The sequence below is a fragment of the Mobula birostris genome, chromosome 3, assembly GCF_030028105.1.
Source record: "Mobula birostris isolate sMobBir1 chromosome 3, sMobBir1.hap1, whole genome shotgun sequence".
NCBI classification, from domain to species: domain Eukaryota; kingdom Metazoa; phylum Chordata; class Chondrichthyes; order Myliobatiformes; family Myliobatidae; genus Mobula; species Mobula birostris.
The window spans coordinates 188,506,753-188,521,840 of record NC_092372.1 but is presented as its reverse complement, the minus strand read 5'-3'; the positions used below and the strand labels follow the sequence as shown (position 1 = coordinate 188,521,840).

At 41.9% G+C, this 15,088-nt stretch overlaps 1 protein-coding gene across 1 annotated transcript in view; it reads right to left on the bottom strand.

Annotated features, from left to right (window-relative positions):
- Nucleotides 1–303: 303 nt before the first annotated feature.
- Nucleotides 304–15,088, bottom strand: part of gpr158a (G protein-coupled receptor 158a) — a 597,333-nt gene continuing 582,548 nt past the window's right edge. The window contains exons 10-11 of the mRNA XM_072252053.1: nucleotides 5,833–5,979; nucleotides 304–3,360 (exon numbers count right to left, since the gene is read on the bottom strand). Of these exons, the coding sequence (XP_072108154.1) occupies nucleotides 1,435–3,360; nucleotides 5,833–5,979 (2,073 nt within the window). The 3' untranslated portion in view covers nucleotides 304–1,434. The remainder of the gene's footprint in view (nucleotides 3,361–5,832; nucleotides 5,980–15,088) is intronic.

Genomic DNA, 15,088 nt, shown 5'->3' with positions numbered 1-15,088 from the left:
GGATTAATCTAATTCATCCGCGAAACTCCTACAGATGTCCTAATATAATGAGCTTTTTATTATATAAGATGTCACTGTTATATTTTTTACATTTCAGATGGTATTCCAGATGTCCTCTCTATTCTGGACTTGCAATTGCAAGGCTTACTTTATGAGTAAAATATAAATGCAAAATGATTCAAGCTGTTTTCATCAGTGCGTTTCAATTGTCATATTTAATCCCTTCACTGCATATAGTATACCCTATTGTCTAGTCATTAATAGCTTTGCTTATAGAAATCAAGAACACAGGTTTTGGTATAATATAAATGTAATTTTATTGCAGATAAGTTATCTTATTTACATGCTGCCACAAGCCATAAAAGAAATCTATCAAATATTCCCTGGTGGAGTCCAGAGCTTGTCAGTAGATATAACAAATACAGAATACAGTGTACAGGATACAGCCTCACTCACTATACAACTTAGTACAGTCCAAATGCTAAAGGTCATAGGTTTAGCATGATGTCAATCCTACCAGTCATATTGCATGCAGAAACACAGATGCAAATATATGAGGTTACAGATTTGATTTTTTTAGTTGCTAAATACTGCAGAGCTAAAGATTGTTAAAGTTTATGATTCCATGGATAATGAGTTCTTGTTTAAAGCCATTTCACCTTTAAACAAACTTGCACAAGTAGGTTGATTTTTTTTAAAAAGTGCAAACGCAAGGTTGTCATGTAACACAGCTAACCTTCATACTCAGAGATTAGGGATGAGGAAGGAATCAGCCAGTACAAAGTAAATTGTAGTTCATTCTATTTGACTAAAGCTAGATAGAACTATGGGTTCCACTATTAACAGTGGCTATTTTACTAAGAATAATCTTTTGGAAAACAAAACCATAGGAACCGACTGATTCATATTAAAAAATCCTAAAGAGCTATTAATACCAAACTATAATTCTCAGGGAATACATAAGAATTTGTGAACACCAATTAAAACAAAAGGCCTTAATATAAATCACACTGAAGATAATAATATTTCCAGAAAGGGTTATGGCTTGTGGGGCAAATCTAAGCTCACTATTGTTATGTAGTTAATTAACAAACAGAAAGAAAATGGCTCCCATAAGTTAGCATAGGTGCTTCAGCTTGGTGTAACAGTACATGACCATTGCATAAATCAGAGTGGTTTTGCCACATAAGTGTTTTCTAAATACTACAGCATTCCAGAATGCAGGTACACCTGACAAAATAGGCTTTTGTTAGATTTGATGCTGAGGAAAGAAAATTGAAGAAATGTAGAACATTGCACCAATTGGAATCTTAACTTCAATCCTGTTGTCACTGTTTCTATGTGTCCTTTTTATTAAAATTCAATGATATGGAATCCTTAGTTTAGTGATATGAAAACTGTTACTGTTCAGGAGCAAGTTGACCAGATTTATTGTCACATGTTTTTCTGATCATCAAAATCCCATGGGCAGATTGAGGCCATTTTCGACGTGTCCACTTCTTTACAACGTGAATTTTTACTGTCTTTAATAGCAGCTGCGCTTCCTCCTGCTACACGTTGAGTGGGACTGCTTTCCTCGACATCCCAGGGACACACCTCAACACGTTTGCTTTTCTCCATTCCTGCTTCGTTGTTGGCTGTGTTTTTACTCTTTCCAGTTGCGGAACCAGGGGTTATTCTGACTTCCCTGGGACATCGTTCAGCCACAGGTGACCTGTCCACTGTTATTTCTTGCGCTTTATCTTTTGTATCCTTTTCTTTGTATTTACCCTTTGTTTTCACCTTCTCTTCTTTTCTTTCTTTTGGTTTCTCTGTTTCCCTGCCTCTTCCTGTGGAAACCAAGGATTTGACAGATAGTCCAAACCCTTTCACTGCTGACTTTTTCTGGGGAATGCTGCTCAATAATAAGGCTGAGGCAGTGGAAGCTGGACTTCGCTCGGATTCTGGAGAGTCTGCTGGTTCGAATTCCCAAGGACAAACATTTGCTCTGTTAACAGAAATTTGCTGCTGGCTGCCACTTGAAGTTAAAGGCTCTGACGTGGGTCCTTTGTCCTGTTCATCACCCAAAGGCTCTTCTTTCTTGCCCTCCCCTTTCACACTCTGACTTTGTTCTGACGCATTGCTCAGCGTTTCATTAAAGCCCCAGGGGCAAATCTCAGTATCCTTGCTCATATTACTTATGAGGTTATCCTCCTCAACAGAAATAATTTCAGGCTGGTGAGGTACAGGTTTCCTACCCCCTTCCAGCATTGACTGTGGCTCCTCAAAGTCCCAGGGACACACTTCAACTCTCTCAATGTTACTTTGTGATGGCTGATTTGATTTGGTGATATTCTCCACCATCTTGTGTTTATTGGCATTCTGAGTCTTCACACTTGAATGGGAATTGTGAATATTTTGAGATTCCATGGGTGCAATAGATACATGCTTTTGAACTCTGGATTCTGATGGAGTAGCAGGTTGTTCTTGGATCTCCCATGGACAGACTTCGGCTCTGTCAAAATCATCACTCAGTAAAAGGTTTGCTGCATCTGGATTAACTGTAGATTGACTACCAGTATGTTGTTTCATTATTCCAGCTTTTGAAGCCCTTTTTGCTTCCTCAGGTATTAGGGAGTGGCTCAAAGAGTTTTTTGGATGCGGTGTACTGTCCTCATTGCTATCAGTTGAGGAAATACCTTTGTTAGTGTCTTTACTTCTTTGCTGACCTTTCAGTTGTTTTGTGTGCTCTTCCAGGCTTTGTGCCTTGCCTGTCATTCCCAAGGTTTTTTCTTTTGCGCTAGCAATGACGCTGAGAGATTTCTGCAACATGGCTGTTCTTGGATGCAAGGGTTTCTTGTCAGCAGTTAAGTTATGTGCGCTGGCCGATTTACACACTAGAGGGACTGACTCCGTAGAAGTATTGTCCGTCTTTTCATTGGTCTTTTTGACCAGCTTCTTTCCCATGAGTGAATCTAGCAGTCCAGCTTCCGTGCTGGAAACTTCCATCTTGTCTGTTCCAGAGATGCTGGAATCTTCACCTTGATCTCTCATGTGGTCGTAGCTACTGAGAGACTTCTGCAGTAACAGCGCTTTACTTTTCATGGTGTCTTCTTTTGCTTTCAGACTGGATCCAGAGGGATCAAATGGGTTCCTCCTACCAATGCTGATGCTGTTCCTGGCTAAAGCAGGGTCAGTGTGCTCTTTGTCCTCTCGGCTGCACTGCCTGCTTACTGTCTCTGGGATCTCAGTGATGCGCCTCATGATCGATCGCCCCAAACCTTTCTTGGAGCTTCTCTTTTTTTGCAGATGAGGGTTGTTGGCTGTCATCTTCTTTCTTTTGTAGATCTCCAGCTGTGCGTATAGTTTCTTAAGCTCATCCTGCAAAAAAGTAAACCATGAGGGAAAAAAATGCAATTACACAATGCAAAAAATTGCACATAGCATGATGTAAAGAATCAGCATAACATTTTGCATCTGATTACAGAAAATTAGAGTTGTCATTCAACAACGAAGTCAACAACAAATTTAAATTCGCCTGTTATTTAACAGTGGCTAGTAAAACCTAATACAATTTTATGAATCACTGCAGATTACACATTGGTAAACTCATGCAATGTGGACTTAGCCTTTGTTCATTTCCACTATTTCAGCCTTTCTCGTGGTATCTTGAAATTGTACATCTGGGGAAGAGTTCCCTTGGCCCATCGAGACCCTGCTGACCATCAAACAATACGTTTTTACTAATCCCACAGGATTATATTTTACCCACAGTCCTATTAACCACCCAGATTCTACCATTCACCTACCCAAGTGGCCAATGAATGTACTAACCTGCTCATCATTGGAATGTGGGAGGAAATTGGAGTAGACTGAAGATCAGAGGGAGAAAGTGAAAACAAAAAGTGAGGATTGAATGTGGGTCACTGGGGCTGTGAGGCAGTAATTCAAATAGTTGTACTACTGTGTCACTTTAAGAAGCTTCACTAGTTTCTCGGAAAAATAAGCCATTATCATCAATCCCTTTTAAAGACTTTTAATATGTGATTGCTGTTTCTACCAGTGGTTCATGGATCTTCTGAGTCTAATTTGCGAACTTTAGAACTCATCAGAAAATTAGGCTTGATTGGGCTTGGAGGCAACTACAGTGTGGGAAATCTGTTTTGAGGACAGGTAGCCAAGTTTTGTGAAATAAATAGCTGTTTTATGTAACCTTTTAAAGATAAAGCGTAGAGCAGTACAGCATAGGAAAAGGCCCTTCAGCCTGCACTAATAATCAATTGGCCTACTAAACTATTCCTTTCTGCCTAGACAATATCCATATCCTTCCTTTATCTGCATATTCATGTACCTATCTAAAAGCCTGTTGAATGCCTCTGTCATATTTGCCTCCAGCACCTCCCCAGGCAGTGCATTACAGGCACCCAGAACTTGCTGTGTAAACAAACTTGCCCCATATCTCCTTTGAATTTATTCCCTGTCACTTTAAATGCTTGCCCTCTGGTATTGGCCATTTGAACCCATGGTAAAAAGTTACTGACTGTCTACTCAATCTATGCCTCTCATAATCTTATAAACTTTTATCAGATCTCCCTTCAGCCTCCATTGCTGCAAAGAAAACAACCCAAGTTTGACCAACTTCTCCTTAATGCTCTTTTCCTCTAATCCAGGCAGGATTTTGGTGAATCTCTTCTGCATCCTCTCCAAAGCCTCCATATCCTTCCTTTAATGGGACAACCAGAACCGATTGCAATACTCCAGATGCAGCCTATCTGAAATCTTATAAAGCTACAACATAACCTTACGACTCTTGAAATCAATACCTCAATTAATATTGGCAAGCATGCCATATGCCTTCTTTACCACCCTATCAACCTGTGATGCCACTTTCAGGGAGCTTTGGATTTGGACTACAAAATCCTTTTAACAACGTTAACATGTAAGAGTCTTGCCATTAACAGTATACTGTCTGTTTACGTTTGATCTCCCGAAATGCGGCATTTCCAATTTTCCCAGGTTAAAGTCCATCTGCAAATTCCCCACCCACGTCTGCAATGGAGCTTTCCTTTGCCAGTCTGCTATGCTGTCCACAACACAACCAATCTTCATGTTGAAGCTATCTGGGGAGTGGTAGGTGTCATAGGGGCTATAGAAGTGGTGAGGTGTTACTGGATGGCTTGATAGTGCAGTATGAGCATTCCTGCAAGGTAGATTGTTAAGGAATCGCCTCACCTGTTTAAAATTACCAGAGTTCTCGGTGTTTGAGAAACCTATCTGCTAGAGGTTAAACATAAGTATGACTATTAAAACAAAACTATTATTACAATATTTAAATTTCTGATCCACTTATCATAAACTGGTTGCTGCTTGATTTGCCTCAAGTAATGGGCAACTTCAAAGTAGGTTTGGCCCTTATTGAAGGACTGTTGTATTTTAATCTCCAACACAGCCACAAACTAGCAATTTTTCCAACCCAGCTACTATTGTTCTATCAATTTAGTACAACACTAGATTACTAAAAGTAATACTATCTTTCTATATTAACTATTCGAGGTGAACTCAATATACATCTCTAGCACTAAGAAGGAACTTGGTTGTTCATGCAGAAACGATTCTATGCATCTAGTGACAAGTCATGTCACTGATCATTTAAACCCTTCACTCAGCAGTGTGAGAGTTGCCAAATATAGAAATATCACAGCCAACTTGGGTTTACCTACCTGGTCATTGTTATCACTAAACCAGTTGATTTAATCCAGACCCAAGGTAAAATCAAACAAACACAGTCTTATGTTTGTACTGTGAATGAAATCCCAATTATCAAGAGAACATTGACCAGTTAAGGAATTTTACCCTGATATCATCAGGATCCAGGCTGTGCTCACTCCAGGCTGAGGTAATGCTACTGTTCAAGTAGGACCCTGATCTGCCCATGTCCAATTCGTCTTCGTAAGCCTCTGTTGCAATGTCATCCCTGGGGTTGATGCCTGCTTGAAGAAACTAGGAGAGAAATTAAAGGGTCACATTTGGATGTCATCAAAATGTGACAACTGAAACCTAAAGGTAGAGTCTTTCTGATATTGAATTTTCCAACAGGTAACTCTTTCACACTTGATTCATTTGTTTCCAAATTTAAATATCCCAAAACTTATATAGGCTTGAATCTATAGAATAAAATTGAAACTGTGTGATAAGCCTTTAAGTACCAAAGGCAGATCCTTCAATTGATAAAGTGGAAAAGATAAATATCTACTCACATTAGATCACAAATATTAACCTTGGACGTGGAAGATTGTTATCTATCCACTGGCAGATGACATGTCTATAGAAAGGGACCTACAGGATAGTGCCATACCATGTCAAATCTAGAAGAGCAAATTCAGTGGATTCTTTGAGGATTAAAAGGAGCAGAAGAACTCACCTTTCACCAATCAGCTTCCTTGCTCTTTACTTCACCTCCCCCATTCCCAGTTTCATCTCTCACTTTGTGATTCTTCCTCCCCTCTCCCACTTTCTTACTCTGACTCCTCATCTTTTTATCCAGTCCTGATGAAGGGTCTCGGCCTGAAACACTGACTTTACTCGTTTCCATAGATGCTGCCTGGCCTGCTGAGTTCCTCCAGCATTCTCTGTGTGTTGCTTGGAATTTCACCTGTGTCATCTTTCCCTTCACTGGGATACAGCTGCAAAGACCACTTACCCCAAGTAGTCCATCTGTATTGAGGAGAGCTCTCTTATATTCCTTGTAAACTTGGAATGTAACTTTGTTATAAGGACATAAGAAAAAGGCCTTCTGACTGTTCAAATCTTCTCGACCGTTCATCAGATCATGGTTGATCTACCTCAATGTCACTGTGTCCAGATCCCTGGATATCTAGAAGTCTATCAAACTCTGTTCTGAATGGAAACAATAAATAATTCTTTGTAGTCCTCTGGCATAGAGAATTCCAAAGATTCATCACCTTCTGAATGAAGTTCACCTTATCTCAGTCCTGTATTACCTATTATTCCTTATTTTACCCCCGTTCTTGAACTTCCTGCACTAAGCTGCAAAAATGTTAGGTTTCAATGATTCTTCTTAAAGCTTTTGGTTTCTTCTAAATCTTCTAAGCTCTGAAGAATACAGTCCTACTCAGTCTGAGGTGGCAAATGCTCCATCTTTGGAATTAGTCCAGTAGATTGCCACACGTTCAATAATAAACACCTTTCTGGGTGAGGAGACCACACTACTCAAAATACTCAATACTGTCTCACAAAGCCCCATTATAAAAGCAGTAAGAAATCTTCTTTTTATTGCTCTGCTTAAATCTATCACAATAAATCACTCCCACTGACATCAGGTGGGAGACAACCTCAGATATTAAAATTAGGCCTGACAGTTAAAATTGGCTCATCCTCGTGAGATTTCAGACCTCCACATGTGCAGCTTTTCCAAGCCAACTAACACAACAATCCACAAAATGCTGCAGACCAGACCCAAGTGCATTATTCTGCCAAAATGAGATAAACGCAGTAAATCATAAGTGAACACTAAATTCAACAATTTCAGGTAACCATCCTTACCAATTTGTATCAGAACTAGTCCTTCATCAGAACTGTAAATGTGAGAAAACAAGGTATTTTAATTTGTTATGCAGCAAAGAGAATGAGAGAACAGAGAGAACGTCTGTGAGATGTTGCAGACCAAAGTTGTCAAGGTAACCATTTGCAACACTCGGATAGCAACAAACCCTACAAAAACGTCGGTGGGATTGATTAAGGCATGCCGTTTGCCTTGGGATAAACAGCGGCAAAGTAAATGAAGTATTTAGGGACAGAGGTAGTGGCTCTGGTGGTCAGGTCCATGGAAAAGTAGGAGAATGAGGGATAATCTGATAGAAATGTTTAAATTTATGAGAGGCTCAGATAAGGTGGATAGTAACAGTCTTTTCCTCAGGGTAGGGGAATCCAAAACTAGGGGCATAATTTTAGGGAGGGAGAGAAAAGATTTAGAAGGGACATGAGGGACAACTTATTCACACAGAGTGTGTTGAGTATGTGGAACTCGCTACCAGAAGAACTGATTAAGGCAGGTGCAATAGTATCATTTACCATTCACTTGAATAGGTACGTGGAGGGGTGGCACTTAGAGGAATATGGGCTGAATGCAGGAAATTGGGACTAGTTGGGTGATCACAGTGGTTGGAATGGTCGGAGGGCCTGAATTTGTGCTGTATTGCTCTATGCCTCTATGAAGGCCTCCTTTCTGAAACTGGCCTGCATGCAGTCCTGATGAAGCAGCAATATTCCGTTAATGCATGAAACCAATCTGCACAGTGACAATCTCCTAAGATATTCTGTATCATAACCACGTCAGGCTTGGATACGGTATAGTATATTACTCTGCATGCTGAAAGCATTCTTATCCCCCTGTCTTGTCAACACTAGGGGGGTGCTGCTGAGCTTCTCACCATCTACTTCTTGAGGTGGTATTGCAGGTAACATGGTTCAATGGACGTTTTATCTCCTTGGACAAATAAACAAAAAGAAGTACTTCAACTTGAATTTAAAAATGCAAACACGAAACCTGCAGATGCTGGAAGTTCAAGCAACACACACAAAATGCTGGTGGAACGCAGCAGGCCAGGCAGCATCTATTGGCTTCCCATCCCACGATCTCTCCCTTCTCCAGCCTTGTATCCCTTTTGCCAGTCAACTTTCCAGCTCTTGGCTCCATCCTTCCCCCTCCTGTCTTCTCCTATCATTTCGAATCTCCCCCTCCCCCTCCCACTTTCAAATGCCTTACTAACTCTTCTTTCAGTTAGTCCTGACGAAGGGTCTCGGCCCGAAACGTTGACTGTACCTCTTCCAATAGATGCTGCCTGGCCTGCTGCATTCCACCAGCATTTTGTGTGTGTTTCTTTAACTTGAAGCTATGCATTTCAGCCTTCAGGTCCTGAGTTTAATAATGAAACAAATGTGCAAGAGGAATGTGGTAAAAAGGGGATGATTGGTGGGCTGCAGGGGTAGAAGAGGAGGAGATAAAGGAGTAATGAAAAATGTATGGGAGGAATACAGAAGTAACAACTGAGCAGAGGGGAAACCATAAAGAAGAACACAGAATCAAGAGGTGGCGGGAAAGTGGCTCAAATAGAGAAGTAAAGAGAGCCCTTCACCACTGAACTTCCCTGGGGAACATTTGGCTAGAGAATCGTATTGCTATCTAGGAATGCAGGTAAACTGGTGGATATCTTCTACATGCTGTGGGCCTTTTCTCTGCCTCAGGTTTTTGGTGGATTTTTTAAACATTTTTTTCTACATCTCAGTTATTCCATTATTGTCATTTTAACATCTCTCATTGCACAGCTTCAGATTGCACTACAGTGCTGCTTTGACTCATCAGAATCAGATTTATTATCACTGATTTACGTAACTGTTGTTTTGTGGCAGCAGTACAACGCAACAACATAAAATTACTATAAATTACAAAGATAAACGGTGTAAAAAAAGAAATAATGGCAGCGTTCATGGATGCATGGACTGTTTACAACTCTGATGCAGAAAAAGAAGCCATTGTATTTATTGGTGCATTTATTATTGCTCACTCTGTGAAGTTCATACAAATAAGGAATTTCATAGCACCCTGATGCATATGACAATAAACTAATCTGAATCTAAGCAGACAAACAGAGGCTCTGGAGATTCTAAATAGTCCTCTTGATCTTTCACACCACAATAAAGTGGCCACTGAGTGTATGTTCCTAGTGTTCTGCTGCTGTAGCCAATCCACATCAAGGCTCGACATATTATGTGTTCAGAGATGATCTTCTGTACACCACTGTTGTAACACATAATTATTTGAGTTACTGTTGCCTTCCTGTCAGCTTGAACCAGTTTGGTCCTTCCCCTCTGACTTCTCTTATTAACAAGGTATTTACATCCACAGAGTTGCCACTCACTGGATTTTTTTTTGTTTTTTTGCACCATTCTCTGTAAACACTAGAGACTATTATGCAGGAAAATCTCAGGAGATTAGCAGTTTCTGAAATACTCAATCCACCCTATCTGGCACCAACAATAATTCCACAGTCTGAGAAACTTAGACCACATTTCATCCCCATTCTGATGTTTGATCTGAACAACTGAACTGCTTGACTATGTGTGCATGATTGTATGCAGTGAGTTGCCACCATGATTGGCTGATTAGACATTTGTATTAACAAGCGGGTGTACCTAATAAAGTGGCACTGAGTGGTGTCCTCTTGAATCAATCCATTGGTGTTGTTTGGCACTAAGTTCACTCAACTTAGCATTGGACTGACAGGGCTGTGCCAACCTTGCTGTCTTCTGCCCCATGCTAGAGAAAATCATGCACTGGCTATCATCGGGAATTTCCGGATTCTTCTTTGGACATTCCATGTGGTCAAATAACTTGTTCTGGAAACAAGAAATGATAATTCCCTGTTTTTCCCCTTTGATTCCATCCTTTCTTATGGAGAAGTACCAGAATGTTTTTGTTTGGTAGTTGTGTCATCTCCAACAAGGAAATCAGGATGCATTAGCACAAATTATTCATGTTCTGCATATTGTTTTCTACTAGCCTTTGCTCCTATTTGAATCCAGCCTATAAGGAAATTGGAGTGGCCACAGTCCACAAAAGCGTACTGATATTTTCACAGCATCAAACGTGCCTCCGATGATTTTAACCAACACGCAGTAGGGTTTTCAAATTTTAAAGGTGCAGCCTATGACCTGTGTTTATTATTCAAAGATATTGTCTTGATGGAGGTGTACAAGATAGTAAGAGCTTAGATGGAGTGGACAGCCAGAGACTTTTTCCTAGGGCAGAAATTGTAACTATTAGGGAGCTTAATTTTAAAGTATACAGAGAAAAGAAGAGGGGGGATTTCAGAAGCATGCTTTTTTTTCCACACATAGTGTATAGAATGCACTGTAGGGTGGTGGTAGGGATGTTCATGAGGGCCACATGGTTGTAAGGGAAATGGAGCGCAATGCGGGAGGGAAGGGTTAGACTGATCTTGGAGTAGGTTAAAGGTCAGCACAGCATTGTGAGCTGCAGGGCCTGCACTGTGCTGTACTACCCTGTGCTCTAGAAGGAGTGAACACTGCAGCAGATCAGCAAAGAGATATCAACAAATAGTCATAGTCATACTTTATTGGTTCCAAGGGAAACTGGTTTTCGTTACAGTTGCACCATAAATAATTAATAGTGATAAAACCATAAATAATTAAATAGTAATATGTAAATTACGCCAGGAAATAAGTCCAGGACCAGCCTATTGGCTCAGGGTGTCTGACCTTCCAAGGGAGGAGTTGTAAAGTTTGATGGCCACAGGCAGGAATGACTTCCTATGACACTCTGTGCTGCATCTCGGTGGAATGAGTCTCTGATCTTCCTAATTCTAGTGATGCATTTTTTCTTGCATCAGCATACCTCACATACCATTCCTCGTGACCCCTATCCACTGCAGCCTCACTACAAAATGCACAGCAGAGACCTGACAGCACGGTGAGCTCATCCTCGCTACGGCCTGGGTCAGTTCGCAGCAAGGGATCGGGGCCAGTGCACTCACCCGCAGTTATGTTTTATGGGTGTTGTAGATTAGTGTTCACTGTGGCACATGTGCATCAAAATAGGGTGAATTCCACTTTTTCGGCACATTCATACTAGGTTCACAGACCTTCAAGGTCGGCGGAGGCGCGGCAGTGAAGGAGTAAGTGTGGGGATTGGCTGAGAAGGAGCGGTTGATTTAAAAGCCGGTCCTGAGCAGCCAGCAACACAGACCTTCAAGGTCGGCGGAGGCGCGGCAGGTGAAACTAATTACTCAAATTATCAGCGAATATAAGCAAGGTTTGCTCTAAGGGAGTGGCCTTGTCGAGGGAAGTGCCTTGTGAGAAAGGTGAGAAACTTTGGCTCGAGAGTCTTCGGCGAGGAGGCTGAGAGAGGAGACTACGCCACAGTTGGAGAGGGGGAGAAGTGGAGGAGAAATGACGGCTAGGCTGATTCAGTGTGCTGCGTGCATGATGTGGGAGGTCAGGGAAACTGATGGTGCCTCTGGGTCCTACACCTGTGGAAAATGTGCCCAGATTCAGCTTCTGAAGGACCATGTTGCAGAACAGGAGAAGCAACTGGATGACCTCAGGTTCATTCGGGAAAACGAGACTTTTCTGGACAGGACCTACAGCAAGGTCGTTACACCGAGGATACCTGAAGAGAGAAGGGGGGCGATGCTGAGGAAGGAAAAGATGCTTGAAGTACCGGAGACCCCGGGGGATGTACCTCTCGTATACAGGTTCACCCTCTTGGAAGCTGTCGGGACAGAAGACACTGCCAGCCTGAGAGGTGGTCAGGTCTGCCAGTCGAAAATTGGCTCTGAAGCAAAGCCGAAGAGACAGACATCAGGCAGAGCTGTGGTAGTAGGGGACTCCATAGTGAGAGGTACAGAAAGGGGTTTCTGCGGCAACAGGCGAGATTTAAGATGGTGTGTTGCCTCCCTGGTGCCAGGATCCAGGATGTCACGGACCGGGTGCAGGGAATCCTCAAGGGTGAAGGAGAACAGCCGGAAGTGGTGGTGCATGTTGGCACAAATGACATGGGGAAGAAGAGGAAAGACATTCTACAGAGTGATTTCAGAGAACTCGGAAGAAGGCTGAAAAGCAGGACTTCTAGGGTGGTTATCTCCGGTTTGCTTCCAGTTTCCTGTGCTGGAGTGGTCAAGAACAGGGAGATAATGGATCTGAATGTGTGGCTGAGGAACTGGTGCAGGAAGCAAGGATTTACATTCTTGGACCACTGGGGTATGTTTTGTGGTAAGGATGAATTGTACAAAAGGGACGGGTTGCACCTTAATTGGCGGGGGACCAGCATTCTGGCAGGCAGGTTTGCCACTGCAACATGGGTGTGTTTAAACTAAGTAGTTGTGGGGAGGGGATGAACTGGAAACATAAGGATGGAGTTGAAGGGGAAATGAGAATAAGACAATCTAAGAAAGACAACAGAATCAACAGAGCAGAAAGCTCAAGAAGGGATTGTACAGTATGGCCAAGTGAAATAGGAATTGATATGAGAGGTGAGGGGAGTAATGAATTAAAAGTATTATATATGAATGCACGAAGTATAAGAAATAAAGTAGATGAGCTTGAGGCTCAGTTGGAAATTGGCAAGTATAATGTTGTGGGTATAACAGAGACATGGCTTCAAGTGGACAGGGCCTGGGAAATGAATATTCAAGGGTATACATCCTATCGAAAGGACAGACAGGTGGGCAGAGGGGGTGGGGTGGCTCTGTTGGTAAGGAATGATATTCAGTCCCTTGCGAGGGGGGACATAGAATCAGGAGACGTAGAGTCAGTATGGATAGAACTGAAAAATTCTAAGGGTAGAAAGACCCTAATCGGAGTTATCTACAGGCCTCCAAACAGCAGTCTGGATGTAGGGTGCAAGTTGAATCAAAAGTTAAAATTGGCATGTAGCAAAGGTAATGCTACAGTTGTTATGGGGGATTTCAACATGCAGGTAGACTGGAAGAATCAGGTTGGTACTGGACCCCAAGAAAGGGAGTTTGTGGAGTGCCTCCGAGATGGATTCATAGAGCAGCTTATACTGGTGCCTACCAAAAAGAAGGCAATTCTAGATTTAGTGTTGTGCAATGAACCGGATTTGATCAGGGACCTCGAGGTAAAGGAGCCATTAGGAGGTAGCGACCATAATATGATAAGTTTTAATCTACAAATTGAGAGGGAGAAGGGAAAATTGGAACTGTCAGTATTACAGTTGAACAAAAGGAACTATGGAGCTTTGACGGAGGAGCTGGCCAAAGTTCAATGGAACAATACCCTAGCAGGGATGACAGTGGAACAGCAATGGCAGGTATTTCTGGGAATAATGCGGAAGGTGCAGGATCAATTCATTCCAAAAAGGAAGAAAGATCCTAAGGGGAGTAAGGGGAGGCCGTGGCAGACAAGGGAAGTAAAGGACAGTATAAAGATAAAAAAGAAGTATAACATAGCAAAAATGAGTGGGAAGCCGGAGGATTGGAAAACTTTTAAAAAGCAACAGAAGATAACTAAAAAGGTAATACATGGAGAAAAAATGAGGTACGAAGGTAAACTAGCCAAGAATATAAAGGAGGATAGTAAAAGCTTCTTTAGATATGTGAAAAGGAAAAAAAATAGTTAAGACCAAAGCTGGGCCATTGAAGACAGAAGCGAGTGAATTTATTATGGGGAACAAGGAAATGGCAGATGAGTTGAACAGGTACTAGGGAAGACACAAACAATCTCCCAGATGGAATAGTGGCCAAAGGACCTAGGGTAATGGATGAACTGAAGGAAATTTATATTAGGCAGGAAATGGTGTTGGATAGACTGTTGGGTATGAAGGCTGATAAGTCCCCAGGACCTGATGGTCTGTATCCCAGGGTACTTAAGGAGGTGGCTTTAGAAATCGTGGACGCATTGGTAATCATTTTCCAATGTTCTATAGATTCAGGATCAGTTCCTGTGGATTGGAGGGTGGCTAATGTTGTCCCTCTCTTCAAGAAGGGAGGAAGAGAGAAAACAGGAAATTATAGACCAGTTAGCCTGACGTTGGTGGTGGGAAAGATGCTGGAGTCAATTATAAAAGATGAAATTACGACACATTTGGATGGCAGTAACAGGATAGGTCCGAGTCAGCATGGATTTACGAAGGGGAAATCGTGCTTGACTAATCTTCTGGAACTTTTTGAGCATGTAACTATGAAAATGGACAAGGGAGAGCCAGTAGATGTAGTGTACCTGGACTTTCAGAAAGCCTTTGATAAAGTCCCACATAGGAAATTAATGGGAAAACTTAGGGCACATGGTATTGGGGGCAGAGTACTGACATGGATTGAAAATTGGCTGGCTGACAGGAAACAAAGAGTAGCAATTAGCGGCTCCCTTTCGGAATGGCAGGCTGCGACCAGTGAGGTACCGCAGGGTTTAGTGCTGGGACCACAGCTGTTTACAATATACATTAATGATTTAGATGAAGGGATTAAAAGTAACATTAGCAAATTTGCAGATAACACAAAGCTGGGTGGCAGTGTGAAATGTGAGGAGGATGTTATGAGAATGCAGGGTGACT